Raw genomic sequence first — 15,930 nt, 5'->3', positions numbered from 1 at the left:
TTAAAGGTCATCCCTAAATATGTTTACTATTGGATATATTTAATAGCCCCACTATTGTTATTTACTGCTGCTCTTTAATTATTTGTTATTCATATCTTACTTTTTGGGGTGGTATTTTCTTGAAAATGCGTCGTTGGTTAAGGGCTTGTAAGTAAGAATTTCACTGTAAGGTCTACACCTGCTGTATTTGGCGCGTGTGACAAATAACATTTGATTTGAACACTACTTTTGTGCAAAGTATCTAAAACAAAATAACCCAGACCTTAATTTTTAAATGTTGTTTCTATCCATGTCACGGCAGATTTCCTCCTCTTCCTCTGAAGAGGTGTAGGATCAGACCAAGACGCGGCTTGGTAAGTGTCCATGGTTTTTAACGTACACACACACATATATATATATATACACATACATATATATATATATACATATATATATACATATATACATATATATACATATACACATATACATATATATACATATACACATATATATACATATACATACATATATACACACACATATATATATATATATATACACATATACATACATATACATATATACATACATACATATATATATACACATATACATACATATATATATATATATATTGTCTATGTTATGTTGCACATTAGCACATTGTTTATATAGCGGTCACGGTCGTCTTATTCGTTTTTTTGTTTAGTGTTCTTCGTGTTCATTTAATAAAGAAGAAAGTATTCTAACCACGCTGCGCTTTGGTCTACTCCATACGACGATCATGATAGTAACACATAGCAATAGTGTACAGTCTGAAATTGACACCCTTGAAAAAGATCATCAAAAATGTAATATATAAAATAAATTGAAATACTGAGCTTGATTGTATGCACCACATGTTTTTATTTTATACTAATACAATTGCACAGAGAAGGAGATTGTTTAACAAGTAATAGGGCTCAAAATGATTGACAACCTTGTAATCAAGACTTCACTTTGCAAGGATAACAGCATTGAGCCTTTTTCTACAATGGTTGAGTTGGAGAACACCTTGGTAGGGGATTTAGATCATTCATCCATATAGAATCCGTCCAATCCTTGATATACGCACTTATGGACGTCCCGCTTCAATTTAAACGACCGGTTTTCAATAGGTTTCAAGTAGAGGTTGACCGATTATGATCATGATGTATGATTATTGGAGGACCAAAAAAAGCTGATACCGACTAATTGGCCGATTTTTATTTATGGATATATATATTTGTAATGAAAATTACAACAATACTGAATGAACAATGAACACTTTAATTTTAACTTAACATAATACATCAATAAAATGTATTTATTCTCAAATAATGAAACATGTTCAATTTGGTTTAAATAATGCAAAAACAAAGTGTTGGAGAAGAAAGTAAAAGTGCAATATGTGCCATGTAAAAAAGCTAATGTTTGAGTTCCTTGCTCAGAACAGGAGAACATATGAAAGCTGGTGGTTCCTTTTAACGTGAGTCTTCAATATTCCCAGGTAAGAAGTTTTAGGTTGTAGTTATTATAGGACTATTTCTCTTTATACCATTTGTATTTCATATACTTTTGCCTATTGGATGTTCTAATAGGTACTTTAGTATTGCCTGCCTAATCTCAGGAGTTGATAGGCTTGAAGTCATAAACAGCGCAATGCTTGAAGCATTGCGAAGAGCTGCTGGCAAGCGCAGTAAAGTGCTGTTGGAATGAATGCTTATGAGCCTGCTACTGCCTACCACCGCTCAGTCAGACTGCTCTATCAAATCATAGATTTAGTGACACAATTCCCCTAGTTAAAAGAAATTCAATTTTAACTAAATATGCAGGTTTAAAAATATATACTTGTGTATTGATTTTAAGAAAGGCATTGATGTTTATGGTTAGGTACACATTGGTGCAACGTCAGTGTTTTTTTCGTGAATGCGCTTGTTAAATCACCCATTTGGGTGATTAACAGGCACCGCATCGATTATATGCAACACAGGACAAGCTAGATAAACTAGTAATATCATCAACCATGTGTAGGTAACTAGTGATTATGTTAAGATTGATTGTTTTTATATGTTAAGATACGTTTAATGCTAGCTAGCACCTTACCTTGGCTCCTTGCTGCACTCGCATAACAGGTAGTCAGCCTGCCACGCAGTCTCCTCGTGGAAAGCAATGTAATCAGCCATGATCGTTGTCCAAAAATGCTGATTACCGATTGTTATAAAAACTTGAAATCGGCCTTAATTAATCGGCCATTCCAATTAATCGGTCGACCTCTAGTTTCAAGTCCAGAGACTGAGATGGCCATTGCAAACTGTTGATTGTGTGGCCAACGAACCATTTCTTTGTGGATTTTGATGTGTGCTTGAGGTCATTCTCTTGCTGGAAGATCCACTTGCGGCCAAGTTTGAGCCTCCTGAGTCCTGGCAGAAGCAGCTAGGTTTTTGGCTAAAATATCCTGGGTAAAGTTCATGATGTTGTTGGCTTTAACATGGGCCCCAGGACCAGTGGAAGCAAAATAGGCCATAACAAATATCCTACATATATGACAGTAGGTATGGGGTCATTTTCTGCTTATGCACTCTCATGTTGATGCCAAGAGCTCAATGTTTATGTAATCAAACCAAAGCACCGGTTCTAAGCCAAATGCCAATGAGCAATCTCCAGGCATTTACATTTGTTGAACGGCATGAAAACAGAGCTCTTTAACCATGCTGGGTTTGTCTTTTTATTTTTGTTTTTATTTGTCTGTCTGAGAAAATTAGGAACTTTCAGAGCTGTATGTGTTAATTCACAAGTTACATTCAGCATGACACAAATGACTGTAAATGTATCTGATGTAACACTGTTCCACCCAAATGTATTTTGACACACTAACTTCCATCCAGTTTCTTAATCATTGCTCTCAGTATTCGTGCTGCTCAGCTGATAAATAATTTAACTGAAACAATGTTTCTAAAATCCCACGGCAAATACTACCACAAAGGAGCTTTTTTACACGTTCTGCTTTTACAGCAATGGCAACAGAATCACTACGGGCCAATTAGAAAAGTATAAAAGGGCTAGGATTTAGTGATATAGTTAGTGATGTGTATTCATGGATGCCAAGGGAAGCCAGGCTTCCCAAAAATGTTTTACCAATAAAATAGTTAGAACTTATCTTTCGTCTCTCTGTTTTATAATTTTCCTACAATTCGCAAGAGGCTGAATGTATCTCACCAGACAAAGCATCCTAGCGAGCAAAACAGCGCCCCTCCATCTGTCTGGTCCAAACGAGTATGACATTATTGCCGCATGTAGCATTGCATGGAATGCAAGGGAAGCCAGCAAGAATTTGGCCTCCCTTGATTAAGAAAAAAGTATACCAAAAATGTGCTAATCAGCGTTGAGCTAAACTGCGAGTTCAATTGTGAATGGTCCTGGCGCATCAAAAAAAAGTGTTTAGGGAAGCCAGCTTGGATTTTGGCGTCACTCCTATCAAATCACATTGAGAGCATACGTCATTCACAGAAACTTAAATTGTTGCATCTTGTTGTGTTGTCCTCCGGTGGCTAGATAGCTAAAGTTGTCCCTTTGCTGAATTAGACATGGATAGAGATAAAGATTTGGACTTTTACTTAATTCTCCATACTTGCCAATGATTATAACAGTGATTCCGATCCAACCATTAATTCATACATTGTTGTTTCCTTGGCCTGAGAGGATGGAAGTTAAATATATAGCTGATATAGAAGGCTAATGTTAACTTGCTAATGTTGACCATGAATGGAAGTCAGGCTAGCGAGAAAACATTTTAGCCAGGTAGTCTAGGACAACAAAGAATAAAAGTGTTGACTGTTTCATCAACAAGTAGGGTGAGTCAACATATTTAACTACTTGAAATAGCATGCACCGACACACACACACACACACACACACACACACACACACAAATCAGAACCATGGACAGCCACATCAGATTTAGCTTACGTTGATTGGACTAAATAGTTTTTGGTTATCTTTTACTTGTCACTGTATTAGACTAAGAATAGATGATTTGATGAGGTTGAAATGTTGAAGTTGAAATGGTGCTGGAATAGTGGAGGCAGCTCCTGTTTTCTTTGCGACTTGTGGTAACTCTCCGTGGTTCTAAATCAATAGTTGTTTAGTGGTCAGAAAATTTTGGAAACATTCACTTGCTTGACCCTGCTGTAGGTAATGTAACGGTTTGTTGCATGTAATATGCTTGGTTTGTGGACTTCACCAGACAGAGGTTGCTCTCTGGTTTTGTGATGATGCAAAGGTGCGGTTGAATTTATTTGGCCCATTTGCTGTAGACTTGATCAGCCATCTCACTTTGTGGATAACCTATGCTCCTCACGGAGCAAAAGGTTAAGTGAAGTCATCTCACTCTAGTCAGGTGAGTGAGGGCGTTCAAAAGCTCCAAGATCTTGGTCTCCAGTTCCAAGGCTTTGGCTGTGTTCTCTCCTTCCCCTCTCTCCCCATTCTCCCCACCTGCTCCCACCCTCAGCCCCTTCAAGATGGACTGTAGGGCATCTGCAATCTTCACTGAGTCCATCTGGTCCCGGTCATCCCATATCTCCTCTACCCAGTCCCAGGTCGTCCACAAAGTTCCCAATGATCCGGAGCCCCGGCTGTCGATGCTCTAGCTCTCTAAGCCTCCTCTTCCCCACCTCCCCAATGTCATTCCCCACGATGCTGGGAAGGAGAAGATCATAACAGGTCAGACAGGATATTATCATAGCAACAACTGTGAAATACACTAGATGGCAGTATGTCAACACCCATTGTAACTTCAGAGAAAACTGTCAACCTCAAATCAAAGTGTATTTGTCACTTGCACAGCATACAGCAGATATAAACAGTACAGTGGAATGCATACTTGCAAGCTTTTCCTCAACAAAGCAGTAATACTAAGTCAGATAAAATAAATATTACAAAAAAAGATAACACATCTCTCTCTCCCCCCTTTCTCTTACGTCAGCGTTTTCAGAGAGGTGTTCTTGCTAGGCAGTTGACAATGTTCTCTGTTCCTCTCTCTGTGATGCCAGTGGTGTCCAGGTAGAGTTCCTGAAGCATAGTGTTCTGCTCCAGGGCATTCTACATCTCCAGAAACCCTTCCGAACCCAAGTTGTTAACACACATACTGTACAAAATAGAGGAGTTCAAGTGTGAGATAGAGGAACTATGAAACAGTGTTAGAGATGCAATTGTTATTTTCAGAAATGTTTTTTTTCAGAGTCACTTACAACAGCTTTTTCACCTGACACTCATTTGATTTCAACACCTCAGATTCCAGGATGGCTGCCTCCCTTTCCAGGCAGTTACAGTATATCGCAGACTGAGAAAAAATACAAATAATAGTTACCTACATGAATGAGTTAATTGCTATTCTTCTCATCAGTTAGTCCCTGTTAATGATCAAACATTTGCAACAGGTGGTGCAGAGCTGTGTCACACAATACAAATGCAATGAATACTCACTAAAGAGATTCACAGAGGTGTAATATCAGAGCTAGCCTGCTAAGACCTCTGTTTCCGATGTTGGAGTATCCCAGGTTGAGCTCCTTGAACCTATGTGGTCAGAATTGCAACACATAGTGTTACACTGCACAGTCAACCACTCAGCTTAATCTTGAACAGGTTCAGAATCCGGATCTCTGGTGCCGCCCTGCTGGTGACTTCCTTCATGTGCAGCTCCATCAAACAGTGGAGCAGGTTCTGCGCTGTCTGATTGGCTAGCTGCCTACCCTTAACCGGCTTCTAGAACCAGATACTCAGCCTGGTGCGGATATCCTCCCCTTCCAATCCCACCTCCATAGGGGCCAGCACCAGCCCATCCAACTGTCCCCCCCAGCCTGGTCCGGAGAAGCACTGTGAAGAAGTGAGTGAACATCTGCAGGTTCTCCACCCTAGTCTGGTCCAGGTGGAGCTCTTGGCTCAGTAAGGGAGTTGGGGAGGTAGAAAGTGGGGGGATCTCACCAAAGCACCAGAAGTCCAGAGCCTTGATGATGTGCCCCTACTTTGAGAGGTTGATCGCACAATACAGAGCGGCCAGATGCTTCTGGACGGTCAAGTGGAAGAAGGAAAACATCTCCACCCTCTCCTCTTTCAGAGGCACCAGGATCTGACTGAGTAAGGTGCTCTGTATATCTACTGGCGTGAGACCATAACATTCCAGCTCCTGTATGTCGAACATGATCATACTCTTTAGAAGGTTTTCGTAAGCTAATCTCCCCAGGTTTGTCAGCTGTTGCCTAACTAGAGAAAGTACCTGAAATATGGGGGTGTTCCTCTCCACCTTCCCTTTTAGTGCATGGTGCTTTGCTTGCTGTAAACAGTAGTAAACCTCGTTTGTCCTAAGTGGGTTCAACTCTAGAGACCGTGAGTCACTATCTTCCTGACTGGAGAAGAACTCAGCCAAGGCAATATAGATGATATAGCAATAGAGAGGGATGAAGGAGAGCACATAGAGGTTGTCTTTGTCCACCCTGTGGTGCCTTGGGGGCTCAGGAGGTGGCGAGGGCAGATGCGTTAGCAGGCCTGGTGGGCGTAGATGCGTGCCCATCGACTGGCCAGGGCGAAGTACTCATGCTGGCTGCTGTCAAATGACTCGTTGTCCACAGTCACGAAGAGATCAGTGTATCGGATTGGAGTTGGAGGCCTGCCCTCCCCTTTCTGCGTAAGATGTAAGTCATTCTGTACGTTCCCGAAGGGTATTTCTGTGAGCTGAAAGGTGAACTGCAATAGAAGAGAGACAAGTAAATTACACGCAACACATTACAATAAGATTCTCAAGTCATATCTAGGAGAAATGTTGCTGCAATTTGTGTATCATGATGTCTTTATAATCAAATATTGATTCAACATTTAATTCAATGTCAGTGTTACACAGTTTGGCCCAACTTTAATGTTATCAACCTACCTCTGATATGAGAAGATTTTACACTCCGCCAAGGTTTCAACTCTTCCTCAACTAAATTATCAAGACAACGATTTAAATGATACATTTGACTCATTTGAAAGATACATTTTCCCCACCTGGGGATTGAATACATTAAATGGTGTTATATTACTGATGTGTGTAAGTTGGGCACACTAGAAAGCATGTTAGTGATAATTGATTAATCATCTCATGTCTTTAATATTGATGGTGGATGATAATGGAATTCATTACCTTTGACCTCAGGGGTCACAGTGAATTTACTCTTGCCTTTGAACAGTTTTGAAATGGGTCTTTTTGCCTTTTTCTTCTCTGCAGAGATGAGAGAAAAAAAATGCATAGTTTCTTTGTGAGAAGATGTTAAAGTTCACAGTTAGCCATTGTTGTGCAAATGCAATCTCAGATGGAAACTCAACAGAATGTCTTATCACATTGACAGAGTATTTTATTGACTACTATATACAGGCTACGATGAGTTCCTTTTCTATCGCCGTGCAAGGATGAGCATGTACGCAAACCGCTTGCCAGTCCAATCTGCAATAGTTAAGACCTTGCTTGGAAAGACATTAGAGGCTTTGCCACAGTTCAGTGAATTGCACTTCAGTTGAATACTACTAGCCCGAATTGACTACGTTAATCATTTCCCCGTAACGTCCTATAGTTCAATAAGTCAATCTGACATCATTCTTGGGCCTGCGCAACGGCATTGATTGTGAAAGCCTCCTCTGATTTTGGCCCCTTTCCCAAAACTGATTGTACTGCGCTTAGAGTGATATCAAATCAAATCAAATTTATTTATATAGCCCTTCGTACATCAGCTGATATCTCAAAGTGCTGTACAGAAACCCAGCCTAAAACCCCAAACAGCAAGCAATGCAGGTGTAGAAGCACGGTGGCTAGGAAAAACTCCCTAGAAAGGCCAAAACCTAGGAAGAAACCTAGAGAGGAACCAACCATATCATGTGCTCCAGTCTACAATCTCACTCCATATGCACAATAAAGATAAACAAATAAAATAGTGATCTTTTACTTTCTTTTAATTTTGTCTGCAGTCTGGCTGCTGTTTACCTTTCCAACACAACATTGACAAGTTTTTGCTCCTGCATAATGAGCTTGAACTGCTTCATTTTCCAAGTAACTGCTTATTTTGCATATTTACATGGGTTGAACCCCCTCCCCTCTTGATCTTCAGTCATGCTGACATGTATTCATTTTATTCACCTTGATCTTGACCTCTCTACACGTTGTTTTTCATAGTTCTTTTCATATCTGCAGCTTTTACGTGAAGGACATTCCATGTTGTGATCCTGGCTTGTGCACCGACATTATTCAGTCTATTTCTTTAAAACGAGTAATAGGAACTTTGCTGGAAGGTTCAAAATACTGTTCTGTAGCCCACCTCTGAAATGTCAGTGGATAAAGTTCAGGTCACACTCTTTATTTATCTTATTAATTACTAACGTTCTATTGAATTTTACTATCTACATTATCAACCTCCATTTATGCCAAATTAAGATTGTTTTCCCTGCACGAATGCAACGGCCTTACAGCTAATAATGAGTGGGAGTCAATGAGAAGAGAAATGCAACGGCCTTACAGCTAATAATGAGTGGGAGTCAATGAGAAGAGAAATGCAACGGCCTTACAGCTAATAATGAGTGGGAGTCAATGAGAAGAGAATTACTGGTATGAGGAAACGGCTAACAGCATGAGTCTGAGTCACACATGTCCTCATGCATCTCCTCACACACATAACTGCTGATGTCTCTCTTTCCTTTATATGTCACTTAGGCAATGGAATCCTCCGACTTCAGGGGTGATGGGCCTGTTTTAAAAAAGCTGATTTTAATTAACAGTTATCCTTCTCACACGAGTGTAGGATCATCACTTACTGCATTTTCACCTTGGCCAGTGCACTGCGCAGACACACAATGTATCGTAAGCCAATGGGTGTATTATAGGCCTATGTATTACATTAATGCCATTACAAATTATGATATAATATGAGATGTACTGTATTTGAAATGTGTTAGCTTAACTGTATAGTACTGCAAACTATTGGGGAAATTCTTAGTGGTCTTAAAATAAATTCATGACACCGTGACATTGTGAAACCAAAACAACTTCCTCCTCGCCTCTTCTTCCATCACACCTTCCTTCCCTCTGTTGTGTCTGTTGAGCATGCTTCTAGTCATGTGTCTGGACAGAATGCTCCTGCTGTGTACTGTGATCTTTGGTGAGTTGCTTATGATGTTATATTTAAATGTTTTAAAATGTGCCTAGAAGGCCAGCATCCCGGAGTCGCCTCTTCACTGTTGACGTTGAGACTGGTGTTTTGCGGGTACTACTTAATGAAGCTGCCAGTTGAGGACTTGTGAGGCGTCTGTTTCTCAAACTAGACACTCTAATGTACTGTCCTCTTGCTCAGTTGTGCACCAGGGCCTCCCAATCCTCTTTCTATTCTGGTTAGAGACCGTTTGCACTGTTCTGTGAAGGGAGTAGTACACAGCGTTGTATGAGATCTTAAGTTTCTTGGCAATTTCTCGAATGGAATAGCTTTCATTTCTCAGAACAAGAATAGACTGACAAGTTTCAGAAGAAAGTTCTTTGTTTGTGGCCATTTTAAGCCTGTAATTTAACCCACAAATGCTGATGCTCCAGATATTTATTGTTTTGTTGCTTCTTTAAACAGAACAACAGTTTTCAGCTGTGCTAACATAATTGCAAAAGGGTTTTCTAATGATCAATTAGCCTTTTAAAACAGTAAACTTGGATTAGCTAACACAATGTGCCATTGGAACACAGGAGTGATGGTTGCTGATAATGGGCCTCTGTACACCTTTTTTTACAATTGATTCAATTGATGATTGAATGTAATGTGAACGCAAAGTTCTTCCTTCATAGTATTACTTTAGGATGTAGTTTTAGCCAGGAGTGGTTATCTGTTGGATGCTACGTGTTACTTCTGTTCTGTTTTAGTGTGGTGCTACTATTTTGACTTGTACAGTATCTTCTTCACATCTACCAGACAGTGACACAGTTGCACAGTCACATTGTTGCACTACAGGGCTTTAACTTTTGATATAGCTATTGTCTCTCTACTACTTCATCTCAACAGGCTTCTGGAGGGACACCCATGCTGTGTCCCCCGTGCCCTCCATTCCAAACCGTGTCCCTGCCTTGGTAGGCTCCTGCGTGGTCATCCCCTGCTCCTTCACTCCTTCAGCCTCTCATTCCGCCCTGGGCAGGCAGGGGAGAGTGGTCGGCGTGAGGTTGCGCTACAAGACTAGTCACATCTCCATCCTGCAGCGTACAGCTTTCAGTACGGAGGACAAATCCACAGTCAGCAGGGAGTTCCTGGGCCGGACATCCCTACAGGGAAACACGGACGATGGAGACTGCTCTGTAATGATTGACAGGGTCCACCTGGCTGACTCCAATGTTTATGAGCTGGCGTTGAAGGGCCATGGACAGAATGACTGGGGGAATGCGAGTAGGGTCAACATCGTTGCGTCAGGTGAGAGGGATTTCATCGCACATAATTACATACACTGAGTATACCAAACACCATCCTAATATTGAGTGGCAATCCCTTTTGTCCTCTGAACAGTCTGAATTTGTCTGGCATGGACTCTACAAGGTGTCAAAAGCATTCCATAGGGATGCTGGCCCGTGTTGACTTCAATGCTTCCCACAGTTGTGTCAAGTTGGCTGGATGTCGTTTGGGTGGTGGACCATTCTTGATACACACAGGAAACTGTTGAGCGTGAAAAACCCAGCAGCGTTGCAGTTCTTCACACAAACCGCCTGGCACCTACTAACATATCCCGTTCAAAGGCACATAAAACTTTTGTCTTGCCCATTCACCCTCTGAATGGCACACATACACAATCTATGTCTCAGGGCATAAAAATCCCCTTCCTCCCCTTCATCTACACTGATTGAAGTGGATTTAACAGGTGAAATTCTGGATTCACCTGGTCAGTCCATGGAAAGAGTAGTTGTTCTTAATATTTTATACACTTTAGTATATCTCTTGTTATTTAACAGAATATCTGTGTCTCATCTCTTATTATATAGAGATAAAGTAACTGCTATCCTTTTCGTCGTTAACATGTTATATAAGTGATAAGATAGTTATTTTATATGGCTCATGTTAATACACCAATCTACCAATGTTTACTCAACCTGAGTTGAATTATCCCTAATGCTAATGGACTAAACATTTACTTTATCCCCATTTAGACTATGTTCATCAAGTCAGTTCTTATCTTTCTTTGTCCCCCTCACTGACAAGAGTCCCCAGAGCTCCCAGTGATCAGCGGTGTGGGGGCAGCAACAGAAGGACAGATGGTGTCACTAAACTGCAGCATCAGTTACTCCTGTCCCTCCCAGGCCCCCACCCTCCAGTGGCGGTGGGGGAGAGGAGTTCAGGAGAAAAGCAGCGAGTACGGGGAGCTGCAGGTACTCCAGCCCCAGGGCCAGGGGCCTACATTACGGACCTCTCTCACCTTTATCGCATCGTATCGCATCAAACCCAGAATGAGGTGTGAGGCAGTATATCCAGGAGGAAGAAGAGTATACACCGTAAAGGTGCTCCATGTGACATGTAAGTACTTTTCTATATAAAGTTATGATTGTTCGTAATGCTAAGCCAGGGCCCATATTCATAGTGTTTCAGAGTGCTGATCTAGGATCAGATTCTACTTATATAGTGTATTTATATAGGTGGGCCCCTATATAGGTGGGGGGGGGGGGGTGGGGGCGGACCCCTTTCCAGTAGATCCCACGTACTCTAAAGTCCCTGATCCTTCCATGATGCTCTTTCTCTCACACCCTCCCTTCTTATATCCCCCAGACAAGCCTGTCATCCTCCAACTCTCCTCCTACTGTGTTGTGAAGGGGTTGGAGGTTCTGTGTCGCTGTTCTGTGGACTCCAACCCCCGGCCAGGCGTAACCTGGAGTGTCAACGGTAGTGTTCCACCATACAGTTACAACACATCAGTAGGCTCAGAGAACGGTACACTAACAGCCATGCTGAGGGGCCACATGGACACTCCACTGAGGATAGTCTGCTTCGCCATTAATGCACTGGGCAACGACTCCCACACACTGCTTCAGGCAGAGGACGGTAAGCATCAGGACACCACGCCCACAAGAGAAATACATGGGTGCATCTAAATTGTACTTCCTTGACTCCTCACGTCCTCTCTCCTCGCTTCCTTCTCAAAACTCATTGGAGGAGAAGGTCAGAGGAAAGGAACCTCTGACCTTCTCCTCCAACATATTTTGAGAAGAAGGCGAGGACATGTGGAAACAGGGAACACACAATTGAGATGCACACACATTTTACATGGTGTACTTTAGGCAGCATCTGTACTGTGAGTAAAACATGAGGGTGAAATACTAAGCATGAATCGTTCAAGGTCACTAAGGCCTATTCTTTTAGATGATCTTTACAAATGTATGACTGGTTCCTGTAATTTCACTGGTTGGTTGACCTGTTCCAATAATACAGTATAATAATACAGTGTAATATAAGATAAGAAGATAATCTGTTTGCTGAAGGTTGAAGAGCAAACAAAAGTGGTATCTTTAGTTTACATAGCAATGTTTTTGTTGTTGATTGACAGGTTCTCTGCTGTGGAAAGTGATACCTGCAGTATGCATCTCTTTGGTCACCTTCCTCCTCTCTCTACTTCTCCTGTTCTGCTGTCGAAAGAGTTCAGGAAAGTAAGAAACATATTTTCTGAGAGTTGCTTGTCTCTGACTTCTCTAACGTCTGCCACCATTGTGCCTCAATTACTTCAGATGTTTTGCAAACTTGGAATGACCAAATTACACACCAGTACATCAAACATATGTTGTTTCATTTAAGATAACATTGAATAGAATAATGAAAGAGGAACTATTCATTCACATGTAAAACCGTTCCAAGAGGAGACATCTTACATCTTAAAAGTAGATGTTTCATGATGATGTCCTCTCTAATCCAAACTCTTGTCTTCGCCTTCATTCCTTAAAGACGTGTGCTGACCTGCAGACCTCCGGTGTATCCTGGGGACATGGGTATCTACCAGGATCGGATGCCCCTCTACATCAACTGCACTGAGGTCAACAACATCTACACCAATGGCAGTTACCAGCTGGTTTACCAGAACTGCACCCCTCTTTTCGTCCGGACCAAACAGGTACCTGTTTGGGTTATGTTCAAACGGTTTTTGTGTTGCCAATAAAGTTTTCTTTTGTAATGAATTTGCAGTGGGCTCAGTGTTTTAAAGTAGCCCCTATACATCCTAAAAATATGCCAAACAGGTTCTGTACCAAAAATATAATTTTGCTTGTAATTGGGTATATTACAATACAATAGCTTTATTATCCATTGAAACATAAATATCCAATTGAATGGTTGATTAACCACATTATGTTGTGTTTCAGACACATCCTATCGGGAGGCGAGGTGGGGAGAGACGAGGTGGAGAGAGGAGAGGGGGAGAGAGGAGAGGGGGAGAGAGAAGAGGGGGAGAGAGAAGAGGAGGTGAGAGACGAGGAGGGGAGAGAAGAGGAGGAGAGAGTCAAGGGGGCACGGTGGACAGAGGAACAAGAGACAGACAAAGCCCTGCCTACAATGACAATAACACTGAAACAGCTATCTACTTGGAGATCATCTGAGTTCATCTCTCAGTGTGGTATGTCATGGATAGCTCTGGTCCAGATCATTAGCACTAATGGCTTGGATCAGCGTTATGTCATGGAGTGGAAGAGAGCTCTTACATTGTATAACAAGACAAGCATGAACATACTGCTTGACTGATAATGGCACAATGATATGGTATCCGCTTGATATAATTTTGCATGATTATACATACAGTACCAAGTAGTTATGTGGCACATTTAGATTATCCTTCTCTCCTTTTTAATGATATATATATATATATATATATATATAACTTTTGTGTGCATAATTGTAGACTTAATATCCCTAGCTACTTCATCAGTGCATATACTTGAAGATAATGGTCCACACACATTATTCACCTATTTCATGCAGTACATTTAGCATCATTACACATATAATGTCTGTATAATGATATTCTAGATGGGATGAACAGGATTGTATGATGTAATGATGATAAAGGTGTTGGACACACCTCTCTTATAAAACAATCACTTTTGTATATGTTTTATATAAATGTGCCCTTCTTCACCTCCCAGCCTGACCCTGTACTCGAGAGGATTGATGGTTACTAAAGCAAAAAAGCAATTTGTCACTACACTAACAAGATATTTCATATGCTGCCATATGTATGTTCTGGTTCTATATTCATGTGACAAAATAAAGCTTTTTTTCTGTGCTTTTAATGTTGATAAGAAATGATCTCTCTATTTTATTATTTTGTTCTACCACCAACATGAAATACAATCCAGTAAGTGGTAGAGTATACCCCCATACTGGTTGCAATATACAGTATCATACATCATCCCTTGAGAGCTTTTGTTCCGAACCCACTATGGTGTTTCAGGTGCCAAGTTTATGGTCATGTTGCAACAGTATGTAGGAGGGAGATTCCGAGGTATGAAAAGTGTGCAAAAAGACATGGGACAAAGGAGTGTGTCGTTTCAGTGGGAAAAGTGGAGTGTGTCAATTGTGGGGGTGGCCATGTTGCAAGGGATCAGAAATGTTGTGTGTGGGTGAGACAGGTGGAAGTTTCCAGGGTGCAAGCAGTGCAGAAAGTGTCATATGCTGAGGCAGTGAAGAAAGTAGAGGATGGTGGGCAAAGGTTGAGAGAGCCTGAGAGGATCCCTGTGAGTAGTAAGCCAGTACAGAGTGACCCTCACAGTTTGTGCTTTAGTAAGGTTGTCTTCTTTGCCTTTATTGCTATGGTCATTAATTCTACCGCACAGATGGAAAGGAAATCCCAGAAGATTGAATTGGTAGTAGCAGCAGCAGAGACGTTTTTGGGAGTCAGAGATTTTATCGCAGAAGAACAACAGGGGGGTTTGAGAGAAGAGGTTCCAGTCTCCCAGGCTGACATCCTAGTGTAGGATCTGTTGGGGCCAAAGTAGTGGGAAGGGGTGTTGGGGATAGTGGTACATATTGTATATTTGTATATTATATTGTATATTGTATATATATGTACCGCTAAAATTCTAGACCAACTCTACTCCACGCACAGAGACGTGTACAAAGCTCTCCCCCACCCTTCATTTGGCAAATATGACAATAATGCTATCCTCCTGATTCCTGCTTACAAGTAAAAATGAAAGCAGGAAGCACCAGTGACTCTGTTAATAAAAAACTGGTCAGATGAAGCAGATGCTAAACTACAGGACTGTTTTGATAGCACAGACTGGAATATGTTCTGGGATTCTTCCGATGGCATTGGGGAAGTCACTGGCTTTAACGTCACGTCAGTGATGTCAGTCACTGGCTTTAAAAATAAGTGCATCGATGACGTCATCCCCACAGTGACCGTACGTACATACCCCAACCAGAAGCCATAGATTACAGGCAACATTCGCACTGAGCTAAAAGGTAGAGCTGCCGCTTTCAAGGAGCGGGACTCTAACCCGGAAGCTTATAAGAAATCCTGTTATGCCCTCTGACAAACCGTCAAACAGGCAAAGCATCAACACAGGACTAAGATCGAATCGTCCTACGTGTACTCCAAGCATGCGTTGACCAACTGGCAAGTGTCTTCACTGACATTTTCAACCTCTCCCTGTCTGAGTCTGTAATACCAACATGTTTCAAGCAGACCACCATAGTCCCTGTGCCCAAGAACACTAAGGTAACCTGCCTATATGACTACCGACCCGTAGCACTCACGTCTGTAAACATGAAATGCTTTGAAAGGTTGATCATGTCTTACATCAACACCATTATCCCAGAAACCCTAGACCCACACCAATTTGCATACCGCCCCAACAGATCCACAGATGATGCAATCTCTATTGCACTCCACACTGCCCTTTCACACCTGGAC

At 41.5% G+C, this 15,930-nt stretch overlaps 1 protein-coding gene and 1 pseudogene across 1 annotated transcript; one reads left to right on the top strand and one right to left on the bottom strand.

Moving 5' to 3' along the window:
* Positions 1 to 3,604: 3,604 nt before the first annotated feature.
* On the bottom strand, positions 3,605 to 6,568 carry LOC149984537 (NACHT, LRR and PYD domains-containing protein 3-like; annotated as a pseudogene).
* Positions 6,569 to 9,073: 2,505 nt separating this feature from the next.
* LOC110516678 (sialic acid-binding Ig-like lectin 13) lies at positions 9,074 to 14,318 on the top strand. Its single transcript, XM_036973705.2, has 7 exons — positions 9,074 to 9,179; positions 10,062 to 10,460; positions 11,241 to 11,552; positions 11,802 to 12,074; positions 12,577 to 12,676; positions 12,969 to 13,134; positions 13,382 to 14,318. Exons 1-7 carry the CDS (start codon positions 9,125 to 9,127, stop codon positions 13,613 to 13,615), a joined length of 1,539 nt encoding a protein of 512 aa, XP_036829600.1. The 5' UTR covers positions 9,074 to 9,124; the 3' UTR covers positions 13,616 to 14,318.
* Positions 14,319 to 15,930: the final 1,612 nt, after the last annotated feature.

This window comes from Oncorhynchus mykiss, chromosome 3 (genome assembly GCF_057628025.1).
Source record: "Oncorhynchus mykiss isolate SJ-2025 chromosome 3, ASM5762802v1, whole genome shotgun sequence".
In the NCBI taxonomy this organism is placed as follows: Eukaryota; Metazoa; Chordata; class Actinopteri; order Salmoniformes; family Salmonidae; genus Oncorhynchus; species Oncorhynchus mykiss.
Note: the sequence above shows the minus strand (reverse complement) of the source record. Positions and strands in the feature narration are given on the sequence as shown.